This window comes from Bufo gargarizans, chromosome 9, assembly GCF_014858855.1.
Source record: "Bufo gargarizans isolate SCDJY-AF-19 chromosome 9, ASM1485885v1, whole genome shotgun sequence".
In the NCBI taxonomy this organism is placed as follows: Eukaryota; Metazoa; Chordata; class Amphibia; order Anura; family Bufonidae; genus Bufo; species Bufo gargarizans.
The window spans coordinates 118,642,597-118,668,611 of record NC_058088.1 but is presented as its reverse complement, the minus strand read 5'-3'; the positions used below and the strand labels follow the sequence as shown (position 1 = coordinate 118,668,611).

The 26,015-nt window shown below is 46.6% G+C and overlaps 1 protein-coding gene across 1 annotated transcript; it reads left to right on the top strand.

Moving 5' to 3' along the window:
- The first annotated feature begins 4,827 nt into the window (after positions 1-4,827).
- On the top strand, positions 4,828-26,009 carry LOC122919492 (START domain-containing protein 10-like). Its single transcript, XM_044268553.1, has 6 exons — positions 4,828-5,296; positions 8,909-9,056; positions 9,413-9,516; positions 9,741-9,858; positions 24,402-24,454; positions 25,025-26,009. Exons 1-6 carry the CDS (start codon positions 5,135-5,137, stop codon positions 25,259-25,261), a joined length of 822 nt encoding a protein of 273 aa, XP_044124488.1. The 5' UTR covers positions 4,828-5,134; the 3' UTR covers positions 25,262-26,009.
- Positions 26,010-26,015: the final 6 nt, after the last annotated feature.

Below are 26,015 nucleotides of genomic sequence, written 5' to 3'. Positions count from 1 at the left end.
GTGTGACACTTTTTTGCAGCCTAGATGCACAAAGCGGCCCAAATTCCTTTTAGGAGGGCATTTTTAGACATTTGGATCCCAGACTTCTTCTCACGCTTTCGGGCCCCTAACATGCCAGGGCAGTATAAATACCCCACATGTGACCCCATTTTGGAAAGAAGACACCCTAAGGTATTCCGTGAGGGGCATGGCGAGTTCCTACAATTTTTATTTTTTTGGCACAAGTTAGCGGAAATTTATTTTTTTTGTATTTTGTCACAAAGTCTCCCTTTCCGCTAACTTTGGACAAAAATTTCAATCTTTCATGGACTAAATATGCCCCTCATGGAATACCTTGGGGTGTCTTCGTTCCGGAATGGGGTCATATGTGGGGTACTTATACTGCCCTGGCATTTTAGGGGCCCTACAGCGTCAGAAGAAGTCTGGAATATAAATGTCTAAAAAAATTTACGCATTTGGATTCCGTGAGGGGTATGGTGAGTTCATGTGAGATTTTATTTTTTGACACAAGTTAGTGGAATATGAGACTTTGTAAGAAAAAACCAAAACAAGCAAAAAATTTCCGCTAACTTGTGCCCAAAAAAATGTCTAAATGGAGCCTTACATGGGGTGATCAATGACAGGGGGGTGATCAGGGAATCTATATGGGGTGATCACCCCCCTGTAAGGCTCCATTCAGACGTCCGTATGATTTTTACGGATCCACTGATACATGGATCGGATCCGCAAAACACATGCGGACGTCTGAATGGAGCCTTACAAGGGGGTGATCAATGACAGAGGGGTGATCACCCAAATAGACTCCCTGATCACCCCCCTGTAAGGCTCCATTCAGACGTCCGTATGATTTTTTACGGATCCACGGATACATGGATCGGATCCGCAAAACACATGCGGACGTCTGAATGGAGCCTTCCAGGGGGGTGATCAATGACAGAGGGGTGATCACCCATATAGACTCCCTGATCACCTCCGTCATTGATCACCCCCCTGTAAGGCTCCATTCAGACGTCCGTATGATTTTTTACGGATCCACGGATACATGGATCGGATCCGCAAAACACATGCGGACGTCTGAATGGAGCCTTACAGGGGGGTGATCAATGACGGAGGTGATCAGGGAGTCTATATGGGTGATCACCCCTCTGTCATTGATCACCCCCCTGTGAGGCTACATTCAGACGTCCGCATGTCTTTTGCGGATCCGATCCATGTATCCGTGGATCCGTAAAAAATCATACGGACGTCTGAATGGAGCCTTACAGGGGGGTGATCAATGACAGGGGGGTGATCAATGACAGGGGGTGATCAGGGAGTGTATATGGGGTGATCACCCCCCCTGTCACTGATCACCCCCCTGTAAGGCTCCATTCAGACGTCCGTATGTGTTTTGCGGATCCGATCCATGTATCCGTGGATCCGTAAAAATCATACGGACGTCTGAATGGAGCCTTACAGGGGGGTGATCAATGACAGGGGGTGATCAGGAAGTCTATATGGGTGATCACCCCTCTGTCATTGATCACCCCCCTGTAAGGCTCCATTCAGACGTCCGCATGTGTTTTGCGGATCCGATCCATGTATCCGTGGATCCGTAAAAATCATACGGACGTCTGAATGGAGCCTTACAGGGGGGTGATCAATGACGGAGGTGATCAGGGAGTCTATATGGGTGATCACCCCTCTGTCATTCATCACCCCCCTGTAAGGCTCCATTCAGACGTCCGCATGTGTTTTGCGGATCCGATCCATGTATCAGTGGATCCGTAAAAATCATACGGACGTCTGAATGGAGCATTACAGGGGGGTGATCAATGACAGGGAAGTGATCAGGAAGTCTATATGCGTGATCACCCCCTTGTCATTGATCACCCCCCTGTAAGGCTCCATTCAGACGTCCGTATGCGTTTTGCGGATCCGATCCATGTATCCGTGGATCCGTAAAAATCATACGGACCTCTGAATGGAGCCTGACAGGGGGGTGATCAATGACAGGGGGGGTGATTAGGGAGTCTATATGGGCTGATCAGTGGTTTATAAAGGGTTAATAAGTGACAGGGGGGGGTGTAGTGTAGTGGTGTTTGGTGCTACTTTAGTGAGCTACCCGAGTCCTCTGGTGGTCGATCCTAACAAAAGGGACCACCAGAGGACCAGGTAGCAGGTATATTAGACGCTGTTATCAAAACAGCGTCTAATATACCTGTTAGGGGTTAAAAAAATCACATCTCCAGCCTGCCAGCGAACGATCGCCGCTGGCAGGCTGGAGATCCACTCGCTTACCTTCCGTTCCTGTGAACGCGCGCGCCTGCGTGCGCGCGTTTACAGGAAATCTCGGCTCACGCGAGATGACGCCTATTGGCGTTAGTGTGACCTGGGAGAGCCGCCGCGATGACGCCTTTCGGCGTTAGCGTGGCGGCAAGCGGTTAAACTGGTGTAAAGTTGAACCGGATTTCCACAAGAGCTGTCAAATATGAAAGGTGGAATTTGATTGGCTGCTATCGGCAAGTAACCCAGTTCTACTTTACACCAGTTTGATAAATTACCCCAAATGTCCCTATAGTGTCTACAGCAGTTATAATGTCCCCTAGAGTGCCCCCAGTAATAATAACACCCTATATTATGCTCCAGGTAATAATCCCTGTATAGTGTCCCCAAAAATAATAGAATGGCCCCTACAGTGCCTCCCCAATAGAAACACCCACCAAGCTGCCCCATATAGTAATTTCCCCCACACAGTAATCCCCCCATACAGTAATTTCCCCCACACTGTAATTTCTTCCACATAGTAATTTCCACCCATTGAACTGGATTTTCAAAAGAGCTGTCAAAAATTAAAGGTGGAATCTGATTGGCTGCTATGGGCTACACCACTTTGATAAATTACCCCAAATGTCCCTATAGTGTCCGCAGCAGTTATAATGTCCCCTAGAGTGCCCCCAGTAATAATAACACCCTATATTGTGCTCCAGCTAATAATCCCTGTATAGTGCCCCCAAAAATAAGAGAATTGCCCCTACAGTGCCTCCACAATAGCAATGCCCCCCACGCTGCCCCATATAGTAATTTGCCCCCACACAGTTACTTCCCGCACACTGCCCCCCACACTGCCCTAGCACAGTAGTTTCCCCCAACACGGTAATTTCCCCCACATAGTAATTTCCACCCATTGAACTGGATTTCCAAAAGAGCTGTCAAAAATGAAAGGTGGAATCTGATTGGCTGCTATGGGCAACTAAGCCAGCTCTACTTTACATCACTTTGATAAAGTAGTCTAAATGTCCCTATAGTGTCTACAGCAGTTATAATTGCCCCTACAGTGCCTCCCCAATAGCAACGCCTCCCACACTGCCCCCATATATTAATTTTCACCACACTAGCCCTGTGTGTCAATCCCCCCCCCCTCATATAGTTGGCACATAAAAAAATAAAACTAAAAACGAAATACTCACCTATGTCTAGGCACGCACACGTCACGGTGCTGCGTCCCGCCACAGGCATGCAATGACGTCATCACGCCCGCTAGTGCCGAGATCTCACTACCGCATAGGACTCAGGCCTACTAGGCCTAAAGCCTATTGCGGTGAGTGGTGGCGGGGCAGGGAACTATGCGCTTCTGTGCACCGCTGCAGTATGTGGGTGTTCGGGTCGGTATTGGGCCCGGGACTGCCAACCTGAACGCCCCTATTGTAATCCGTCAATTCCCCTCCCCCCCCCCCCATATAGTTGGCACATAAAAAAACAAAAACGAACTAAAAGTGAAATACTCACCTATGTCTAGGCACGCACACGTCACAGTGCTGCGTCCCAGCACAGGCGTGCAATGACATCACGCCCGCTAGTGCCGAGATCTCACTACCTACTAGGCCTGAAGCCTATGGCGGTGAGTGGTGGTGGGGCAGGGAACTATGCGCTCCTGTGCCCCACTGCAGTATGTGGGCGTTCGGGTCGGTGCTGGGCCCGGGACTGCCAACCTGAACGCCCCTATTGTAATCCAGCATTGCAGACAGTTAAAACATACTTACCAACATTTTAGTTGGTAAAATGGGGGCATGTAAGGCCTGCCCCTGGGAACACCCACTTATGGGTGGGGTTTGTGTCATCCTCGCACATCCTCGAAAATCAGGGACAGTCCCGACAGACTCAGGACAGATGGCAACTCTTTTATCGGGAATGAACAGTTCTCTCATCCTAATTGACTGCTTAGTCGGCTTGCAGGGGCGGACCGGTCATAGACCCTACAGGGAAATTTCCCGGTGGGGTGATCTTTGGGGGGGCCTCCCGACGACATTTGGTTCTGCTGGGGCGGGATATTGTTCTGCACTATGACATTGATGGCCCTGCCTACATCTGTTGTGCCACCTTCTGTCAATTGTGACCCACCTACAACATGAGGCCACTCCAAGTTCAGTCCGCCCACGTCAGCCTGTGCAAAGGGGCCATTATATTGTAATCTCTGCGATTCCTATTACGTTTGGTAATTTACAGTACAATGTAGGGGACTGAGGCTTTGTTCCGATAACGTACAGAGTCAATTCTGTGGGGAAGTCATAACAATATCAGCCTGTAACATATTTCTGTTTTCCTGAGGGGGGGGACTGGGTATATATAGTCAGCCTTAGGCCATGTTCACAACGAGCAGCCTTGTTGCAGAAATTTCCGCGACTGTATCATTCAAGTGAACAGGGTTTCATCAGCCATTGCTTGGACGCCTCCAGCATCCGCAGCAGGAGACGCAGTGCTGTGCACACGGAGCACGTCTGGAGTCACTGGGCCGGGCGCCATTTCGCACAATGAAAACTTCATCACTTCAGAGACAAGGGAGGGGAAGCCGGTTAGCGAGCGACCAATCAGGATCCAGGTCGCCTGTACTGGGCGTGGCCACCTGCTGCTAGGGCAGTGACGTCGTGGTGGCCGGACACCTGTTACCTGTCCTCCTCCCGAGACTGAGCCGCGCGGACAGCCGGTGCACCGAGCGCTGACCCCGGGCGTCAGGAGACCGAGCGGAGGCTCCTTCATGCGGTTCCGGTGAAGACCTCTCCCGGGCGGCTGCAGTGGACGCTTCTCCTGTGGGTCACGTACTGGAAGCGCCGTTCTCCAAGGACGAACTTTCCCCTCAGTACCAGTCAGCAGCCCCATGGCCGGGGAGGTGCCCGAGGTCCCCGACGACTCGGCGTTCCTGTCTTTCCAGGCGCAGTGCGAGTCCAATGAGGGCTGGACCTGTTACTACAACAAGCCGGGCATAGGGGTGTGGATGAAGCCCCCGAGCGGGAAGACGTGCCCGGTGCACACCGTGAAGGTGAGCCGAGTGTGTGTCAGGCCTCTCTACGTGACTGGCACAGCGCCCCCCGGTGATGGGAGCAGAGACATGGGTCCTGACAGCTGCCCCCACCACACATGCACTGGGGGCAGTCTATGTCCCCTGAGGATGGAAGGACTGGGCACGGTGACACATGAGAGGCCCTCGCACATTAGATGGCTGGTCCTTCCAAAATCTGTGGGTCTGGCTGATATTAAATGTGTGTGGCCAGCTTAGGGTACTTTCACACCTGCGGCAGACGGACGCAAACAGATGGCATTTGTCAGACGGATCCAGATGCAGATCCGTCTGACAAATGCATTGCAATACTGGATCCGTCTATCCGGTGTCATCTGGAAAAACTGATCTATTATTATTATTATTATTATTATTATTATCTTTTGCATTTTTAAAGGTCTGCGCAGACGGGAAAGCCGGATCCGTTTTGCTGGAACACTTAATGCCGGATCTGTTACTAATACACTTCAATGTAAATTAATGCCGGATCTGGCATTCCGGCAAGTGTTAGGGTTTTTTGGCCAGAGATAAAACTGCAGCATGCTGCAGTATTTTCTCCGGCCAAAAAACTCGAGGGACTGAACTGATGCATCCTGAACGGAATTTTCTCCATTCAGAATGCATTAGGATAACACTGATCAGTTCTTTTCCGGTATTGAGCCCCTAGGACGGAACCCAATGCTGGAAAAGAAGAACGTGAGTGTGAAAGTAGCCTTTAAGGGGTGACCCTAGACTGAGTCTGTGGTGTGGGGTCCATCACGAGAACCAGGGACCTGTGTGAATGGAATGGCAGTTGAACACGTGCATCGCTGTCCCATGGGACTATGAGAAGTAGCCAATCACAGACAGCCTCATAGATTGGAGCGACAGATGGGCCTATGAACAGTCTAAATCTTGGGCCTAGTCTGCGGCTGAGAGTGGTCAGGCCCAGAAGCCCATTAATATCAGTGGAAGCTGAAGTCCAGCTTTTCTACCAGGGGAGCCCTATCCTTCCTGGGCATTAGATCTCCGACTCCCAGCTCCAGCCTCACAGATCCAAGCCTGCTTGAAGCCCTGCAACACGGCATCGTTACTGACATCATCACGTCTACAGGGCAGGGCCCGGGAGAATGAGCAGAACCAGGTCATTGATGATGCTGTGTCTACAGGGCAGAGCCTGACAAGCTTTGACACTCCGCATGGGGAGAGGGGACCAACATGGTGGAATGTGACAAGTGCAGGAAAATTGGGCATTACAGGTAAACAATCACTATTAGTGTTTCCTGTCAATGGTTGCTCAGAACTGCAAAACCAGAATCCCCCTTTAACTGTTGGACTGCACAGACGCATCCCAGTATATGGCCAGACCGCTCCAGCCCTGGTCGGCCCCGGACTCTGAAGCCCATTGATTTCCCTGAAGCCAGGACCTCTGGTGCCACACTTACATCAGTGGAGATCAGAGCTGAAGGGCCCGGACGTTCGCTGAGTACAGGAATCCCTTCATTCAGGGCCGAAGGTTAACTTGCCGAAATCTACGATCACTCTTCATCCTGCGCATGGCGATCCCGCAGCCTCCTGTGCAAGCGGGACTTTTCTGCAGGGGAACTTGGCCATGAGAAAAATGCCATACGGAAATAAGTGGTGTCAGAAACCAGGGTGAGCCACATTGACTGGCAGGGGGCTCATCCTCACGTGGGTCAATGAATTGCAAACGTTCTGCTCTGGAAAATACACTGAAAAATACTCCCCCGTGTGAACCTACTTGTGCAGCAGGACCCCGCAAACAGCACTCCCAGTCTCAGCTTCCTGTACTTACTAAATCCCCCCTCGCCAAATCTGTGAAGAGGCTTCTTGGAGCAGTTTCTGGTTGGGCTGCGCCCTGTGCTGACCCTCACCCCTTTCTGCATCACTTCCTAAAAATGTCACAAATTATAGTCACTATTGTGGTGTAAAAACAGAGAAGTCTGAAGCCGCCTTGGTGCCCCTCCCCCACAAGGTACAATGTACAGATCCCTGTATAGTGATGTGTTTACCAGCTTGGTGTGCCCGGGCCTGCTGACACTTAGTTAAAGGGGTTCTCCAGGCTTTTTACAAAGCTGTGTCCTGAGGAAGAAAGATAGTTTAGGTAATACTTTCCCATCCCTCGCACTGCTGATGCCGCCGTATTTGCCCAGGCTGCCCGTGTTCCCGACTCTTCTTCATCACCCTCATTTAGTATTACGCAGCTGAGCACAGATTTTGTAAATAGTCTGGAGAACCCCTTTGAAGCCTTACAGTGATGACCCCTCTTCACACCTGCCAGGCTCAGGGGGCACACCCTCCACACCCCTGCGAGGGTCATATACACATAAGTCATTATCAGGAAGTCGGCCTGCACTTTCCTCATCTCTTCTTACTACAGGTTGTTGTTTTTTTTTTTTTTTTTTTTTTAAATCTCAAAGGGAAGTCCACAGGAAAATGCTCCAAAAAAGCCACTGACCCCAAAACACAACCCGCCTGACAAGAAATGTGATGTATTTGAGACTTGTACTTGTTTTACACAGGAAACTTTGCAGGCAGATTGAGGAAGTTCTGCTGATTAAGGCCACGTAAAGAAGAAATGGGCAGAGCGGCCGTCCTGTCTGTACCGTGAAGCGCCAGCGTGTTACCCTGAAGTCATTAGTCGTAGACATTCCTGACCAGCAGAACTGATTTTCACTTGCAGAAGTCCAGTATCTGCAGGTTAGCAATCTACCCTCAAGGGGCGTTCACACAGCAGCATTTTAAGCTGAATTGAGGTGCGTACAGCTGCTTCGAAATTTCCCTGAAAACCTGCCGATTGCCGAGTCCTCAATGGGAGGCAGCGCTGAAGATCATGAAGCCGCCCAGAGAAAGGACATGTCCCTTCACACCACGGCTTTAAGCCGCCGCACCACGATCCTCAGTGCTGCCTCCCATTGAGATGCCTAAAAAGCTGCAGTGTGTACGTCCCCTTAGTGTAGGTCCACATCAGACTGAGACGCTGTGGATTTGTGGGCGGCACGTCCACAGTATGGTTTACAGTACGGCCAGGTGGAAAAAACATCCCCATAGTAAGTTGACGTTTAGCACCACAGGCCCGTAGACGGTGGTCAGGATCTGACCTGTGCAGAGGTCAGGAGGGAGCAGATAAGCTGTGATATCACCTATTGTGAATCTTGGTTCCTGTCTTATCTATATAGAGGTGTTACTTGTCATTGTGGTAATGATGGCTACTAGTAAAGTTACCCAAACAGGAGAGGAAATCATGATCCATTAGGCCTAGTGGCCAGTGTCAAAATTGCAAGATTGTATACATTTTTATTAAATCAAGGCAAAATGTTAAAAAAAAAAAAACCTCTAGGCCAATTTCTGATGACACATTCCCTATAAAGTGTAGCTGTCATATCAGAAGACTCAGTTGTAATGAGGAGGTGTCCAGGGGCAGAAGTGCTGAGCTGAACGCGGCTCGCATCCGTCATAGGAACCGGAGAACGCAGCAGCAGCACTGTCACAGGGTGGAGCCCTCCTTTGGGTTCCCTCAGGCCTTCCATACAGATGTACAGACCTAAGGCTGTTTCGGATCCAGTCTGTATTTAATGGTCTGTCTTTCTTCAGGGATGCATGACCTTCCCAGATGTCCCGGCTGAAACCGTATATGATGTTTTACACGATGCAGACTATCGTAAGAAGTGGGACCTAACCATGATCGAAACCCGGGATATCGCTCAGCTCTCTGTGAACGCAGATGTGGGATACTACTCCTGTGAGTTCAGATCAACAAGAAATGGATTCATATAATCCGCCACAAAGGGCCTTCACTGTCACCATAGTCATCACAGCTGGTGACCTTTTATGACTGAAGGCTCTGCTGACACAATATTTCTTCATAGTAGCATGGCTTTCTTAGAACTCCACATTGTCCTGTTCCTCTGTTATTAATCATAAAAATGTCTGAATAACCTTGTCTGGACCAGTCATGGGCTTGTTCTCCTCGCTGACGAGGGCAATGATAATGGCCAGTTGTCAATGTAGGAGGAATAACAAAGGATCAGCACAATGCAGAGTTATGGGAAAAGATGCTCCAGGTCCTCTTACAGCAAGCATTGTTTTTCTCCCCAGGGAAGTGTCCTAATCCTGTGAAGAATCGAGACGTGGTCACGCTGCGCTCATGGCTTGTGTTGCCGGATTGTTATATGATCATCAATTTCTCTGTTAAGCACAGCGTAAGTCTGACAACCTGTGATCGCTGCAAAATCCTTATTGGGTAGATTACCACAGGACTTGTGCTACAAACTGACGGGATTTTCGAGATGTGCTTGAAATTGCTATTACATATTGTTGTTTATTGGTGTTTTGGCAAGTTTGGTTACTATGAAACTAAATGTAACAGTACTGGTAAATTTTTAATGTATAAACTTCACAATTAACCCCAGAATTTCTTTTGCAGATGTATCCTCCCCGACGAGACTTGGTCCGAGCGGTGTCATTTATTGCGGGATACCTTATTAAAATCAACAGTCCTACGAGCTGTACACTTACCTATCTGGCACAGGTAGATCCCCGAGGTAAGACTAAATCCCAGCTTGTCACTAGACTCACAGGTTCACCAAAAACATTGGGTACAACAGAATCTAATCTTCAGAAACTACCATCATACAGACCATGAAAGTTATAGTGAAGTTATAGCTAGCTGATTGCTGGAGGTCCGACTGCTGGGACCTCCACGAGAACGCTCCATTCATTGTCCGGGGCATCCATAGAGAATGACTGACTGACTGACTGACTGACTGACTGACTGGAGCAGCAGTGCTCGTGCATGACCTGCCTCTCCACCAGAACGAGGGAATGGGACCCCTGTTCTCGTGATCGGTGGGGATCCCAGTGGTTGGATCCCCAGTGATCAGCTAGATAACTTAAAGGGTGTTTCTGAGATTTTAAGTAGAGATGAGCGAAGCGAGCTTTAGATCCTACATCCGAAGCCACCTCGCTAAAAAATGTGTTAAAATGCTGTAAAGAGATCCTTCTCCATAAAGCAATAGAATGTACTGCCTCCGATGAGGCGAAGTCCGTTATTCACAAAGTCACTCAAAGCTTTCTTGAATAACTTCAGTAATTCATTATTACAATGAAAAACCACTTCAAAACATGGAACCGAGCTCTGGTTTTGTTTCAAGTGGTACCTTGGATCCGAACTAGAGTTGGGTTCTAAGGTTTTTCACTGTGTAATAATTGCCAAAGTTATTAGACGAAGTCTTGCGCAACATCGCGAATATCTGACTTTGCCTCATCGCAGGCAGTACCCCCACTGATCAGCTGTCTGAGAAGGCACCAGTGCTCCTGTAAGTGCCGCAGCCTTCTCTTGGCTTTCCTTAGACCAGTGATGACATGTTCATCCTTCATGTAGCTCAGGAGCAGCACATCTCCATCGAATTGATACCGAGCACAGCCGCTATACTGTGTACGGCACTGTGAAAAGACAGCGGTGCTCACAGGAGCATTAGTGCCTACTCAAACACCTGATCAGCAGGGATCCTGGTTTTCGGACCTCCACCAATCGGATACTGATGACCTATCTAAAATCTCTGAAAACCCGTTTAAGCTTGGTCACAAGCCCTTTAATCATGAAAGGCCAAATAGCAACAGTTGCTGTGATCTGCCTGGAAAAGAACATTATTAATGATGATTATTGTGTGAATACTGCTAAAATGTGAAGATGTATTGTATGTACATTGCATTTACTTTACCTCAGAAAAATGCTTCAGTACTATGGTATGATACTTGTCATGGGAGGCAGCTCTCCACCACTATGACGTGGGTGGGAATAGAACGGGTAAACACTATTCCACAGTGCATTCTCATACTCGCCCCCCACTCAGGCTACAATTGAGCATAACAGATACCCCAGGAACAACAATGCTGCTATCGCTTATTGAGTATATAAGCGATAAGTCCCAACACCAGACACACAACGTGCCATCTAGCAGTAAACGGGCAGCCTAAGCCATAACTTGTACTCTATGGAGATGCTTAGCGGATTCAAATCCTGTGGGTATTTTTGCAATAGCAGTCTGAGGTTTTACCCACTCTTAATCCCTTCCCGACATATGTAATTGTACGTCATGGCGGCAAGTGACGTACTATTACGTCATTGTGATCGGGCGGCCACTGTTGTATCTGCTGGCATCGCTGTAAAAGCAGATGCCGGTGTATTAACCCCTTCAATGCCGCTGTCAGCACTGACTGCTGCAGAGAAGGTGCATGCGGCGGGTGAGGGAGCCCATCGGGTCCCTGCGCTACTGTGGCAAGGCAGCCCGATGCCATGCACAGGCTGCCCAATGTCTTGCACGGTATCGGGACCTGCCTTCTACGGGTGCCGGGGAGATCCAGCCTCAGGCTGCATCTCCTAGGCAACCTGTTAGTGTATTACACAGAGTCATACACTAACAGGCAATGCATTACAATACAGATGTATTGTAATGCATTGCAGAGGGGATGGGACCCCCAAAAGTTGAAGTCCCACAGTGGGACAGAAATAAAATAAAGTTTCAAATAAAAAATAATAAGAAAACACCCGTTTTTCCCTGATTTTATAATTAAAAAAAAGAGGAAAAAACACACATTACGTATCACCGCTTCTGTAACAACTGGCTCTATAAATATATCACATGATCCACCCCATCCGATAAACACCATAAAAAACTAAAAACTGTCAAAAGCCATTTTGTCACCTTACATCACAAAAAGTGCAACACCAAGCGATCAAAAAAAGAATATGTCCCCCAAAATAGTACCAATCAAACCGTCACCTTATCCCGCAAAAAATTAGACCCTACCTAAGACAATCGGTCAAAAAATAAAATGGCTATGGCTCTCAGACTATGGAGACACTTAAACATTATTTTTTTGGTTTAAAAAAATGCTATTATTGTGCAAAAATTAAATAAATAAAAAGTATACATAATTAGGTATTGCCACATTCGTAATGATCTGCTCTATAAAAATGTCACATGACCTAACGCCTTAGGTGAACTCTGAATAAATAAATAAAAACTGTGCCCAAAAAAAAAAAAATCTTTCTCATTGACAGCACCCCTGGAGAGATCGCCTCCGTATAGGAAACAGGAACCAGGACCGCCTTTTAAAAGAGGGATCCTCCCCTTTTACCTCCAGTTTTGTTTCCTGTCCTAGGAGGCAGTAGAAAATTGGAACTGCCTCATGCAGTTGTTCTAGAGCTGCGGGGGCCCCGGCAATTGATGCGGTGAGGAGGGTTACCCCGGACGGAGCCACTGCTAAAGTCTGGTCTCTAGTCTCTGTCCCTCACCTTCCGCTTCCCTTCTCAGAGCCTGGGGAATTCTGACCTCTGGAATTCCTGCAAACCTCTGCGGCCGTGTTCGCATGTTCGGCCGCCGGCCCGCGTGTGCATCTACTTCCGGGTTCAAGCAGTGGGAGGAAGCCGTCGCTGTCAGCCGGAAGGGGACGGGGCCGGCAGCGTGCTCCGAGGATAAAAAGCCCAGCCAGCTCACTGCCATGCCGACTGAAGAGCTGGTAGTTCCCCATTCTGGTTCATTGTGCTGTGTGAAAGAATGGAGCAGGTTTAGCGTGCTGAGACCACCAATGATACATCAGTACCAGGGTGTGGTAAGAGGGGTCATTCCCCGGCAGATTTCATTTTTGGTATTGCTCATGGGGTCATGTTTGTGCCTAGGTGTCTAAGGAGTCTTCCAGGAAGACCTCCAGAGCTAAAGAAAGGGCGTGTGCTGTCTGTAAAAAGAAACTACCCTCTGCGTGGGCTAAACCCCTCAAGGATGTGTCAGCAAGTTAATGGAGGAGAAAGCTCCATCTTTGTTGAGCAGCATTAAGCAGATGATCCAGGATGAGGTCAGAGAGTCGGTTAGCGGATTGATTGAATGCCGCCCCGGTACTTTTGCTGCTGCATCTAAAGATCCTCCCCCCTCCAGTGACAGCGATATCCTTTCTGGTTTGGAGGAGAGTGTTTATCTGACGATTCTTCTGTGGAGGAGGCCTCAGCATGAAACAGCGGTTTCCCTGCGAACACTAACTCCCTAGTCAAGGTGGTTAGAGCTACTATGGGGTTGGATACTCAAAGACCTCAGCAATCAGTGCAAGACTCTGTTTGAGGGCCTAGGTCCTAGGAAGAGGAAAGTGTTTGATATACATAAGAACATTCGAGTGGTACTCGCCAGAGAATGGAAAAGACCTGATAGGACGTTTTTCGTTCCTTCCTCTGTTAAACAGAAATATCAGTTTGATGAAGAAATCTCCGCCTCCTAGGATAGGGCCCCAAAAATAGATGCTCCTGTGACTAAGAAGTCCAGGAAAAATGCACTCCCCATTGAAGATATGGGTTCCCTTAAGGACCCAATGGACAGAAGGGCAGAGGTTTATTTAAAGATAAATTAGGATACCTCTGCAGCAGCTTCTAAACCCGCTATTGTTGCTACGTCTGTTGCTAGGTCCTTAAAGGGGTGGATGGTGGAGTTAGAGGCCCATATTAAAGGAGGTACCCCTAGGGAACAGTTGCTTACCTCCTTCCCCATTATGAACAATGCCCTAGATTTCTTGGCTGATGCCTTTGCGGGCTCCTTAAGGTTCATCGCTAGGGCTTCAGCCTTATCTAACTCTGCCTGTAGGGCTATTTAGGTTAAAGGGCTGGAATGGGGTGCTTCCTCTAAGCAAAGCTTTGCGCTATTCCGTGTCAGGGTGAGTTTTTGTTTGGCCCCGTCCTTGACGACCTTCTAGAAAAGGCCTTTGACAAGAAAAAAGGCTTTCCCTTCACTAGTCAACCACTCAGGAGGTCTTTCCGTCCTAGATTTAATAACAATGGATTTAAGGGAAAGGAGAGAGCAAAGTAGTTTGCTGGTGTCACTAAAATAAGGAGTTTATTTTTTCCAGGCCACATGCCTCAAAGAAATAGTCCCAATGACACCAGGCCCCCTGTCGGAGGTAGTCTCTTTTTGCCCATCGGTAGCAGGAGATCTCCGACAGCACATGGATAAACCTTGGTAATAAGGGAAGGCCCCAGGTTAAACTTTCAAAGCTTTCCAGAGGGGAGATTTGTGGTCACAGATTACCAGTCAGATCCCACAAAGCAGTCAGCTATCATTGCAGAAGTCTTTTTCCCTAATAGAGAAGAGTGTTGATAAAGGTCCCAGGGCAGGAGGTGACAAAAGGGTTTTACTCTCCCCTGTTTCTTGTGAAGAAACCAAATGGCTTGTTTCAGACCATAATAAACTTACAATGCTTAAACCAGTATCTGGTGTACGAGAGGTTTCGTATGGAGTCCATTAAGTCAGCAGTAAGCAATCTTTCCCCGGACTGCTTTATGGCCACAGTGGATGCATATTACCATGTCCCTATCCATCCCAGCCATCAGATGTTTGAGGGTAGCAGTCCAATTAGGGAAGGAAGTTCTACCTCTTCAGGGAGTCCCATGGATCAGAGAAGCTGTTCTTCCTTTAACAACAAATGTGAGTCCATCCGATTGGGGAGCCCATGTGGAGTCCCCTCTGTTGCAGAGAAGATGGGACAGCAGAGCTTTATTCCAGTCTCACAATTTCAGGGAGTTAAATGCAATCAGGTTAGTCTTGGTACAGAGTCTTCCCATTATCAGGGTCGGACATGTAAAGATCTACTCGGACAACACAACAGCTGTAGTCTATATCAGTCGGCAGGGAGGTACAAGGGCTCAGGGCCATATGTCTCTCACCCATCAGATATTCAGTCTGGCAGAAGCTTCTCTAGATGCACTGCAGAAAGAGATGATAAAGAGCTCGGACAATGTGAAAGCGGACTTCCTCAGTCGTCATCATCTAAGCCAGGGAGAGTGGTCCCTAGATCAAAAGGTTTTCAACCAGGTCACAGCATTATGGGGGATTCTGGAGATAGATCTCTTTGCACCAGATCGAACAGAAAGGTAGAGGTTTTCTATTCCCTATCTCCGGGGGAATATCCGAGAGCAGTGGACGCATTGGCTTAATCTTGGACGCAGGGCCTTCTCTATGCCCCCCCCCCCCCCCCCAAATTTCTTTTTTTTACCGAGGGTTCTCAAAAAGATCAGAGAGAAGGAAGCCACTGTAATAGTTATAGCCCCCTTCTGGCCGAGAAGAGTTTGGTTCTCGTGGCTCCAGGATGTCAATAGCAACCCCATGGGAGCTTCCGGAGTCTCAAGAGCTTTTGTCTCGGGGTCTAATCTTTCACCCAGAAGTAAGAAATCTACAGAAAAAACTCAGGCCTAGTACTTTAAAGCTCCAGATATCTGCTTTAAGTGCCTTATTTGAGTTTAGACTAGCAGAACATCCCCGGGCCAAGAGGTTTGTTATAGGTGTGTCCAAGTTAGCCCCCGTCTCAAAAGTTAAAACCCCTCCTTGGGATTTAAACTTGGTCCTCTCTGCTCTCTCTCTCTCTTTTTACCCCCTTTGAGCCGATAAGATGCTCTCCCTAAAGCTTGCTTTCCTGCTTGCCATCACCTCGGCTAGAAGGGTTAGTGAGATCATTGCGCTCTCTGCTGAACCCCTCCCAATTTGGTCATCTTGCAGAATCGGGTAGTGATTTCTCCTGATCCTTTTTTTTTTTACCAAGAGTCTCTTCTCATTTTCACCGTTCTCAGGAGATAGTATTACCTTCTCTCTGTGCCTCCCCCAAGAATATGAGAGAATCTGAGTTCCATTGCCTAGATGTTGGGAGGTGTATTTTACAATATCTGAAGGTTACTCAGCTTTGGAGGGCCTCCTCTTGTCTGCTGCTTTTATTTCGGGGAGCTAGGAAGGGTTCTGCTGCCTCTTCTCAGACTATTGCTAGGTAGATCAGACAGGCCATTGCCTTAGCTTACTCTTCTAAGGCCTAGTTCACAGGAACATGTGTGATCCGTGGCCGTATTGCGGGACGCAATACGCGGCCACAGTTCCGTGTGCATTCCGCATCACTGATGCGGACCCATTCACTTCAATGGATCCGGAATTGCGGAACGGCCGCACGGAACGGGACCCCTCGGAAGCACTACGGAGTGCTTCCTTGGGGTTGCATCCTGTACTTCCGTTCCGCAAAAAGATAGAACAGGTCCTATGTTTTTGCGGAATGGGCGGATCGCGAACCCATTAAAGTGAATGAGTCCGCGATCCGATGCGGCTCACCCACGGCCAGCGATTGTGCATTGCGGCCCGCAGCACGGGTCACACGTTGAACACGGCCTAAGGGAGTAGTTCCGCCCTCCGGGTTTGGGGCTCGCTCTACAAGTTCAGTCTCCACATAATGGGGAGAGAGAGCTTCGGCTATTTGTAGGGCAGCTACCTGGAGTTCTCCTCATACTTTTTTTAGGCACTATAGACTAGACTACAGCTACCTTCTAATGAAAGTCTTTCCTGCACAAGACTATCATCAGAAAAATAATAAAACTAAGGCGTTCAGAAAATGGAGACACAAAAACATAATAAAAAATGTAATTTAAAAATGCTTTATGTAAAACTGAAACAAAGTAAAGTAGACCTACTTGATATTATTGCATCCGTAATAACCTGCTTTATAAAAATAGCACATGATCTACTCTGTCAGATGAATGATCAAAATATATGTACCCAAAAATGGTACCAATAAAGTCAACTCTTCCTGCGGCCGCCTCCTCAGTAGAATCGTCAGATGTCTTTCTTTAGCTCTGGAGGTCTTCCTGGAAGACTCCTTAGACACCTAGGCACAGACAAACATGACCCCATGAGCAATATTAAAAATAAAATCTGCCGGGGAATGGTGGTCTCAGCGTGCTGAACCTGCTCCATTCTTTCACACAGCACAATCAGCCAGAAACTGCCAGCTTTTCAGTCGGCATGGCAGTGAGCTGGCTGGGCTTTTTCTCCTCGGTGCGTGCTGCCGGCTCCCTCCCCTTCCGGTCGACAGCAATTGCTTCCTCCAACCACTTGAACCCGGAAGTAGATGCACACGCGGGCCCGGCGGCTGAACGTGCGAACACTGTCGCAGAGGTTTGCAGGAATCCCAGAGAGGTCAAAATTCCCTACCCTTTGGGAAGGGGAGCGGAAGGTGAGGGACAGAGACTGGAGACCAGACTTTAGCAGTGGCTCCGTCTGGGGTAACCCTCTTCACCGCATCAATTTCCGGGGCCCCCGCAGCTCTAGAACTGCATACGGCGGTTCCAATTTTCTACTGGCTCTTAGGACAGGAAACAAAACTGGAGGTAAAAGGGGATGATCCCTTTTTTAAAAGGCGGTTCTGGTTCCTGTCCGGGGGAGGAGACTGTCTCTCCAGCGGTGTAATCCAATATTTTTGGTCACCTTGCCCCATAAAGTGTAATAATGAATGATCAAAAAATCATATGTACACAAAAAATGGTACTGGCAAAAAAGGAGCCTCTGCACAAGACTATCATCAGAAAAATAATAAAACTAAGGCGTTCAGAAAATGGAGACACAAAAACATAATAAAAAATGCTTTATTATGTAAAACTGAAACAAAGTAAAGTATACCTACTTGATATTATTGTGTCCGTAATAACCTGCTTTATAAAAATAGCACATGATCTACTGTCAGATGAATGTTGTAAAAAAGTGGCAAAACAGCAACCTTATCCCCTAGTTTCCTAAATGAGGGTCACTTTTTGGCCGTTTCTACTGTAAGGATGCACAGTAGAAACTGTGAAGAAACAACCGATATATGGTCGTAAAAAACTGCTGTACGGGCGCACGGCAGGGTGCAGAAGGAAAGAAAAGCCATATGGTTTTTGAAGGGCAGATTTCACATGGATAATTTTAAGTTGCCATGTCACATTTGAAGACCCCCCTAGAGTAGAAACTCCAAAAAAGTTATCCCATTTTGGAAACTATGGGATAAGCTGGCAGTTTTGTTGGTACTATTTCAGGGTACATATGATTTTTGATTGCTCCATATTACACTTTTTGTGAGGCAAGGTAACAAAAAAAATAGCTGTTTTGGCACTGTTTTTATTTTTTGTTTACAATGTTCATCTGACAGGTGAGATCTTGTGGTATTTTTATAGAGCAGGTTGTTACGGACACGACGATACCAAATCTTCTGGTTTTGTTTCAGTTTCACATACTAAAGCATTTTTGAAAATTTTTTTATTTTTTTACTTTTTGGGAGATTGTCTTGTGTAGGGGCTTATTTATTTCGGTATGAGATGACCGTTTGGTACTATTTTAGGGTGCATTTTGATTGCTTGGTATTATACTTTTTGTGATATAAGGTGACAAAAAATGGCTTTTTTGTCAGTTTTTTTATTTTTTTTTACGATGTTCATCTGAGGCGGTCAGGTTATGTGATATTTTTATACAGCAGGTTGTTACGGACGTGGCAGTACCTAATAATATGTATACTTTTTTAATTTAACTTTTACACAATAAATGCATTTTTGAAATAACTAAAAAATCATGTTTTAGTGTGTACATATTCTGAGAGCCATAGTTTTTATTTTGGGTGATTGTCTTAGGTAGGGTCTAATTTTTTGTCGGATGAGATGACTGCTTGATTGGTATTATTTTGGGGTGCATATGACTTTTTGATCGCTTGGTATTACTCTTTTTGTGATGTAAGGTAATAAAAAAAAAAATGTTTTTTGGGAGGTGACAGTTTGGTACTATTTTGGGGGGCATACGCCTTTTTGAACGCTTGGTTCTGCACTTTTTGTGATGCAAGGTGACAAAAAAAAATGTTTGTTTTAGCACAGATTTTATTTTTTCTACGGAGTTCAGGTAAGGGGGTGGATCATGTGATATTTTTATAGAGGCGGTCGTTACGGACGCGGCAATACCCAATATGTCAGTTTTTCAAATTAATAATAGCTGTTGTTATAAGGTAATTACAGATCTTTTGACAATCCTTGACTGACTAACCCAGGTATACATGCCTAGCTCTAATAAACTAGCAAATAAAAAAAATGACAGTTACATTTAATGGGGGCTAATCCTCTGTGTTTCCATCCAAAATAATTGACATGCTATTTCCCCAGCTAATGTTTTCTGTAAATGCAAACACATTTTTGGATGCAGGCTGACGGAACTGTGAAAAGTTCATACACATGCTGGAACAGGATGCAGATTGCTTCTGGGTTTTGACAGATTCTGCACTAAAATCTAACATATGAACATACCCTTTAAGGGTTGTCCAGGGCTTGAATATTGATGGACCTGTCTTAAGGATATTTAAGAGGACTCGTAACCTCTGTCATAGTAACTACTGGCATCCCCCTTGTAATAACAATTCTGGAGCACCTAATCTTATGACTCTATGATGTGATATTCCTTTATTCCCGCTAGAAGCTATGAATGAATTACTAGCAGTTTGCAGTGAAGGTCCAGATGGGTGTTACCAGTGGGGTCATCCCTGCTGTCTGACACCAATGCATGCTGGCAATTAGACAGCAGGGACACCCTGCCCCCTGCCCCCCCCCCCCCCCCCAAAGTGGTAACATTCACTGGACCTTCATTGCAAATTGCTAGTAATTTATTAATTCAGTCATTCTATCAGTAATAAAACCGACCGGTTATCTAATATCTGTAATAAAACCATGAACAAAAAAGCAATACCAGTAATATACTGTAGATATGAGAACTTGTTAAGGAGGCTATTCAGACGTGGCCACGGGCCCTCGCACTATGCCAGACACCTGATTCTCATATGTGTGGTGTTGTATGCAGAGCTAAGCTAGGCTGGATGTTACAGCAGATAGTGGATCAGTCAGTACAGATATGGCTCACCACTATTATAGTCATAGCCCAGCTATATCTCTGCCATTGTGGGGCTGGGTAAGAGATTGAGCTCGATGTATAGTGGTCTAGGTCTAGTTTTTCTGTACCTTCACACAGGAGTTGGTAGGACACAGAGCCTCCCGTAAGGGTACATTCAGATGATCGTGGTGTGTCGCGGATCCGCAACACACCCGCCCGGCACCCCTATAGAAATGCCTATTCTTGTCCGCAAGCTGCGGACAAGAATAGGACATGTTCTATCTTTTGTGGAGCTGCGGACCGGAAGATCGGTGCCGTGCTCCGCAAATGCAGATGTGGACAGCACACGTCCCCATAGAAAATGAATAGGTCCGCACCCGTTCCGCAAAATTGCGGAACGGATGCGGACCCATTTGCGGTCGTGTGAATGTACCCTTAGGCTAGATCAAATTGTGAGTTTGTTATACTGTTTGTGTGACTGTCCAGTTAAAGGGGGTATTCCAGTTCAAACAAGTTAGTTACCCCCTATCCATATTGTAGGGGATAACTATTAGATTGATGGAGGTCTGACTGCTGGGACCTCCACTAATCATAAGAACAAAGGCCCTGTACCCTAAAATGAATGTATCGAAAAGTCAAGCATACAGTGTAATTGGGGTTGAGCAAATTGAGCTTCAGATCATAGATCCGAAATCTATCAGTTAAAGAACTTCTTCTGTAATGCTTTCTGTACAGCGTTTAAAATGTATGTGCTGCATGTGGTAAAACGTTCTCGGCCGAAGTTGCGCAAAACTTCGGTAAAGGACTTCGATATTCCTATCTGTATTTAAAAACCTTTTTAAACAGGAATCCGAAGTGGGCTTTGGTACTGAGGTACCAGCCAGTACCGAACCTAACTTCGGATTCCTGTTTTCAAATACGGAGATTGGTAAATGACGTCTCGTGCAATTTCAGCAGAGAACATTTTCATACACTTAGAGCTGTAGTCACAGAGACTAAGTGGAGCGGAATGGCGCGTGTCCGCTCATCTGCTCCAGTCATTTTGAGGTATGGAGATCCCAGTAATCGGACGCTAATGGTTATACTGATCTGTGGATAGGGGATACTTTGCTATAATTGGAATACCCTTTAAGGCTGGGTTCACATCATGTTTTTGCCGTAAGTTAAATGTACATGTTGGGGGTTGAAAAGGGATACAAAAGCCTAGTACACCATAATTTCTCATCCATGGAACTCTATAGTGACCGATTCCACTGTATGGCATCCGTCAGAGGCGTAAGATAAAAAGATGATGTAAACCCAGCCTAAGGGCTCGTTCACACGAACATGTGATGCCCATTGCCGTATTGCTGATCCGCAATACACGGGCACCGTTCTGTGGCCATTCCGCATCATGGATGCGAACCTATTCATTTCAATCCAGAGATACGGAACACTACGGAGTGCTTTCTGGGGTTCCGTGCTTCCGCACCGCAAAAAGATAGAGCAAGTTCTATCTTTTTGTGGAACAGAAGGATTGTGGACCCATTCAAGTGATGGGTCTGCGATTTCCCCATGCACCTGCCCCACGGACGGGGCCCGTGCATTGCGGACCACAGCACGGGCTTCACGCGTTCGTGTGAACGAGCCCTAATATTGTTGATCACTGAGCGTCCCGTTCAGTCAATGGCCGGACAATATAGATAAGTAGCTGATACCTCCCAAACTAAACCACAGATCACCAGGGTTCCTGCGGCACTATGGTATATGTCCACATACAGCATGTGGGTACAAAAGGCCTGAAATCTGCCAGACACGTCACAGAGCCACCTAAGCTGCCGCCTCCGTGGTCTACAGGTTGTCATTTACAGATCCTAGGGCTACTATTACAACCTGGACCAGGAAATCTGTGGGTCGATAATTTTTATTTTATTTTTTTCACTCTGTGCTGTCATATATTAACCCTTTAGTGACCAAGCATTTTTCATCACATTTCAGGAGCTATAGCTTTTTTTTTTTTTTTTTTTGTGCCTTCCTCTGGATCAACTTGCAGGATGACAGGCCGAACTGGATGGACAGATGTCTTTTTTTCGGCCTGATGTACTATGTTACTATCGGTGTAGCGGTATGAGGGCTTGTTTTCTGCTGAGCAAGTTTTGCTTTTTAATAGCACCATTTTGGGTACACATAATCATTAACTTTTTTCATGGGGAGGAATGGTAAAAAGAAACTGCAATACCGCCATTGCCTTTTTACGTGGTAAATTCTGCAACATTCACTTTGTGGCATAAATAACATGACTCTCCAGGTTACTCTGGATGTTATACAGTGGAGTCACGTTATGACCACCAGCTATGTTCTTTCTCCTCATTTCAGCTTGCCTGAAGAAGAAAAGCATTTCACATGATGGGTAATGTGTGCGCATATATATTACATTAACAAGGATAAACACAAGTCGCATGAAATCATATGATTTATATAGATTTCATTCAACCCCGCCAATCAGCTGTTTATCATACAAGCGCTGCTTTGTCTTCAGATAGTAAAAAGCAGTTAACCCCTTTAATGTGACACTTTTTTTTTTTAAATCCTATGTTATCTATTTTATTTTGATAGCTAACACCTAAAAGGGTATTCTGGTTGTTAATGTATCCCCTTATCCACAGGATTTGGAGATAGGTGAGCGCTGTACTCACTATATCCAGAGCTCCCATAGAAATAAATGGAGCAGCCTTGAGCATGTGCAACCAACCGAGCTGTAGGGGGTATGGGACCCCCACTGATCTAATAGTTATCCCCTATCCTGGAATACCCCATTTATGTATGTGATTGGTTACCAGTATTCTGACAGGACTGAGGAGTTTGAGATAACTATATATCACCCAGGCATTGACTGAGCTGAAAGGAAAGCTCAGTGATCAACCATCTTAGGCTACTTTCACACTAGCGCTCGATCGGATCCGTTCTGAACGGATCCGATCATATTAATGCAGACGGTGGCTCCGTTCAGAACGGATCCGTCTGCATTATATTGGCAAAAAAAAGCTAAGTGTGAAATTAGCCTGAGCGGATCCGTCCAGACTTTTACATTGAAAGTCAATGGGGGACGGATCCGTTTGAAGATTGAGCCATATTGTGGCATCTTCAAACGGATCCGTCCCCATTGACTTACATTGTAAGTCTGCACGGCCAGGTGGACACCCAAACGCTGCAAGCAGCGTTCTGGTGTCTGCCTGCTGAACGCCCCCAGACTGATGCAGTCTGAGCGGATCTGCATCCATTCAGACTGCATCAGGGGTGGACGGAAGCGTTCCGGTCCGCTCGTGAGCCCCTTCAAACGGAGCTCACGAGCGGACAGCTGAACGCTACTGTGAAACTAGCCTAAGCTGTGCAGCCGCAGTATAACAATATTACATTGTAATGCAGACTACCTGTCAGCACAACCTGGACCATTATACACTTGACTAGAAAGGAGCCATTCCATTGAAGTGAATGGGGAGGCTTGTAATTACATCTGCTCACCACTGCAATGTCGACAGCAAGCAGGTAAACAGCAGAGAAGGCAGTGCTTGCAAACAACTGATCGGCGGGGGTGCCAGCACCCTGCCAATCTGATATTGATGACCTATCCTCTGGAAAACCCTTTTAAGAGACGTGACCTATCTATACCGATAAATCATATGCTATGTGATCCAGCCTAGCATAGCTTCATCATACCTAAGCTGTACTGACAGTAAAAACAGACCAGCCCTAGAGTGCACCAAGGAGATCTGCATCTAACACCTCACATATGAGAATCGGGTGTCTGAATATGTTCTCCTACTATCTATATTGTATGTGTTTTATTGTAGATGGTATGTAGTAAAATATCTAATCAGTAATTGCCCTAATATTATGTATTGCCATTGCACTCAATTATGCCAGTCCTCTGTAGAGATGAGCAGATTTCCGCTTATGACATTTGTTAACACTTCGTTTGTTGGTAAAGGGTGAATTGCGTTTTGGATTCCCTTACCACGGACCATAACGCAATTCTATGACGGAATGCCTTTAGACGCATTTGTTATTCATTCCGCCATAATAAGTCTATGGGCAGCAAAACGGATCCGTCCGGTTTCAGTTATGCCCTCCCCGTCACCTAGAGGCTAATTAGCATATTATAAAGTTAGATTTTTGCAGTACCAGGCATAGATACAAGTAGGAATAGACTAGTTAGGTTTGGCTAGTTTAATAGGGTTAATTCTGGTGACAGAAACCCTTCAAGGGGTTAAAACGAATGAAGGTCTAATCCAGTACATCATGTAAAGCAGATTAGCCAGTGTAATTTACAAAGGTGCAGGCTCCTCACATTGCATCAGTAATACGTTTTCTTAATGTTAAAAGGTCACGACCCTGTGTGCTTGTTTCATTTTCTCCTCTAGGTTCCTTACCAAAATGGGTAGTAAATAAATCCTCCCAGTACCTGGCACCAAAGGTGAGAATGCTGTGTGGTGACGGGATTTGTTGGATATTTTCTGCTGCGATTTCACCCCTGCTACTCTGAAAGTACTCGTGTACAAGACTGTGCTGGCCGGGCCTGTAATATATGGTCCCCGGTCGTTTTTGCACCACCTCATGGATGCAGACCCAATCACTTGAATGGGTCCACAATCTGGAAGGGCTGGTGCGAAACGGAAGCACTTCGTGGGGTTTCTGTCTGCTTCTGCATGCACTACTTTTTCACGGTGCGGATCGCAGACCCCATTCAAGTCGATAGGTCTGTATCCGCATGCGGCAGCCAGTGCCCTGCATTGCGGACATCTATTTGCTGTCCACAGGCCCTGTCGTGTGCATGAGACCTTATAACATTTCATTCAGAGGAGGTGAAGGAGCAGCAGCCGATCTCACCATTACTGCAGGCCTGTATAGAAACATCTAGGCACTGACAATGAGCAGTAATGGTGCAGCCCTGTCATCTGAAGTGGTCTGAATCATTGTTATACTACTTCACATCTACTGATCCTCAGCTTTACTCTCCCCCTCCTGCTGCCCCCTGTTAATCCAGATTCTGCGGAAACTGCACAAGGCATGTCTGCAATATCCAGCCTGGAAGAAGAAGAACAACCCAGAGTTTAAGCCGTGGCTAAACCCAGAGCAGAATGCATTACCTCGAATATCCCTTAATGAGCTGTCCCTGCAAAGAGCGGAGTCCCTAGAACATGTGGATGAAAGTCAGGTGTGCGAGGATAAAGACGACCGAGCAGACAGCGATGACGAGGAGAGGAAAACTGCCAAAAGATGATCAACGAGCACAGACTGCACCATAATGAAGTGTTTACAGCTCTCTTCCTGCTTGGCACACAAGCAGGCCTTTATGTACCAAAAGGAAAGCTTTACATCAGAGTGGAACAGACAAATGCTGTCCCTTCCCTTTTACAAAAAAACAACAATAACGTCTCATGTGGCCATCTGACCGAATAACTGATTTGCCACGTGTTAATACAGTTAAGTCTTCCAAAATAATTAAAGGGGTTGTCCAGCTTTTTGTCCTTTTTATCTTGGCAGCTTGCATTCTGTTGACAAATACACCAAACTACTCATACTCCCCTGCTTCCCACCTCTCCACACTGGCTCCCCAAAAGTTGAGCACTCCCATGAACATTTTTATTCTCTGACCTGATCAGTCTTACAAATGCCATCAGTTGGCATACGTTTTGACGGATCCGGCAGGCAGTTTTGGCAACGGAACTGCTTGCTGGATCACTCTGCCGCAAGTGTGAAAGTACCCTGACAAGTCAGAATAAACATTTTTGTAGGAGTGCTTCTTAAAAAATGTCCAAAAAGCTAGACAACCACTTGAAGGATCACTATGTCCTGCAGCAAGCAAACACTGGCTCTATGCCTTTTCTTAATGTTGCATTCCTGAATATTGCCTTAAAGGGGTTCTGCACTTTTTTTAAACCGATGATCTATCCTCTGGATAGATCAGCATTTGATCGGCGGGGGTCCGACTAGTATCAATGGCCTGGGCGCAGCTAAGCTTTGTTCACTTAAAT

Bases quoted from the DNA above. Each gene is read 5' to 3' on its own strand.
- LOC122919492 (XM_044268553.1), top strand. From the start codon at position 5,135: ATGGCCGGGGAGGTGCCCGAGGTCCCCGACGACTCGGCGTTCCTGTCT. The intron at 9,517-9,740 runs GTAAGTCTGACA...TTTCTTTTGCAG, and splicing joins ATTTCTCTGTTAAGCACAGC to ATGTATCCTCCCCGACGAGA. The intron at 9,859-24,401 runs GTAAGACTAAAT...TTTCTCCTCTAG, and splicing joins GGCACAGGTAGATCCCCGAG to GTTCCTTACCAAAATGGGTA.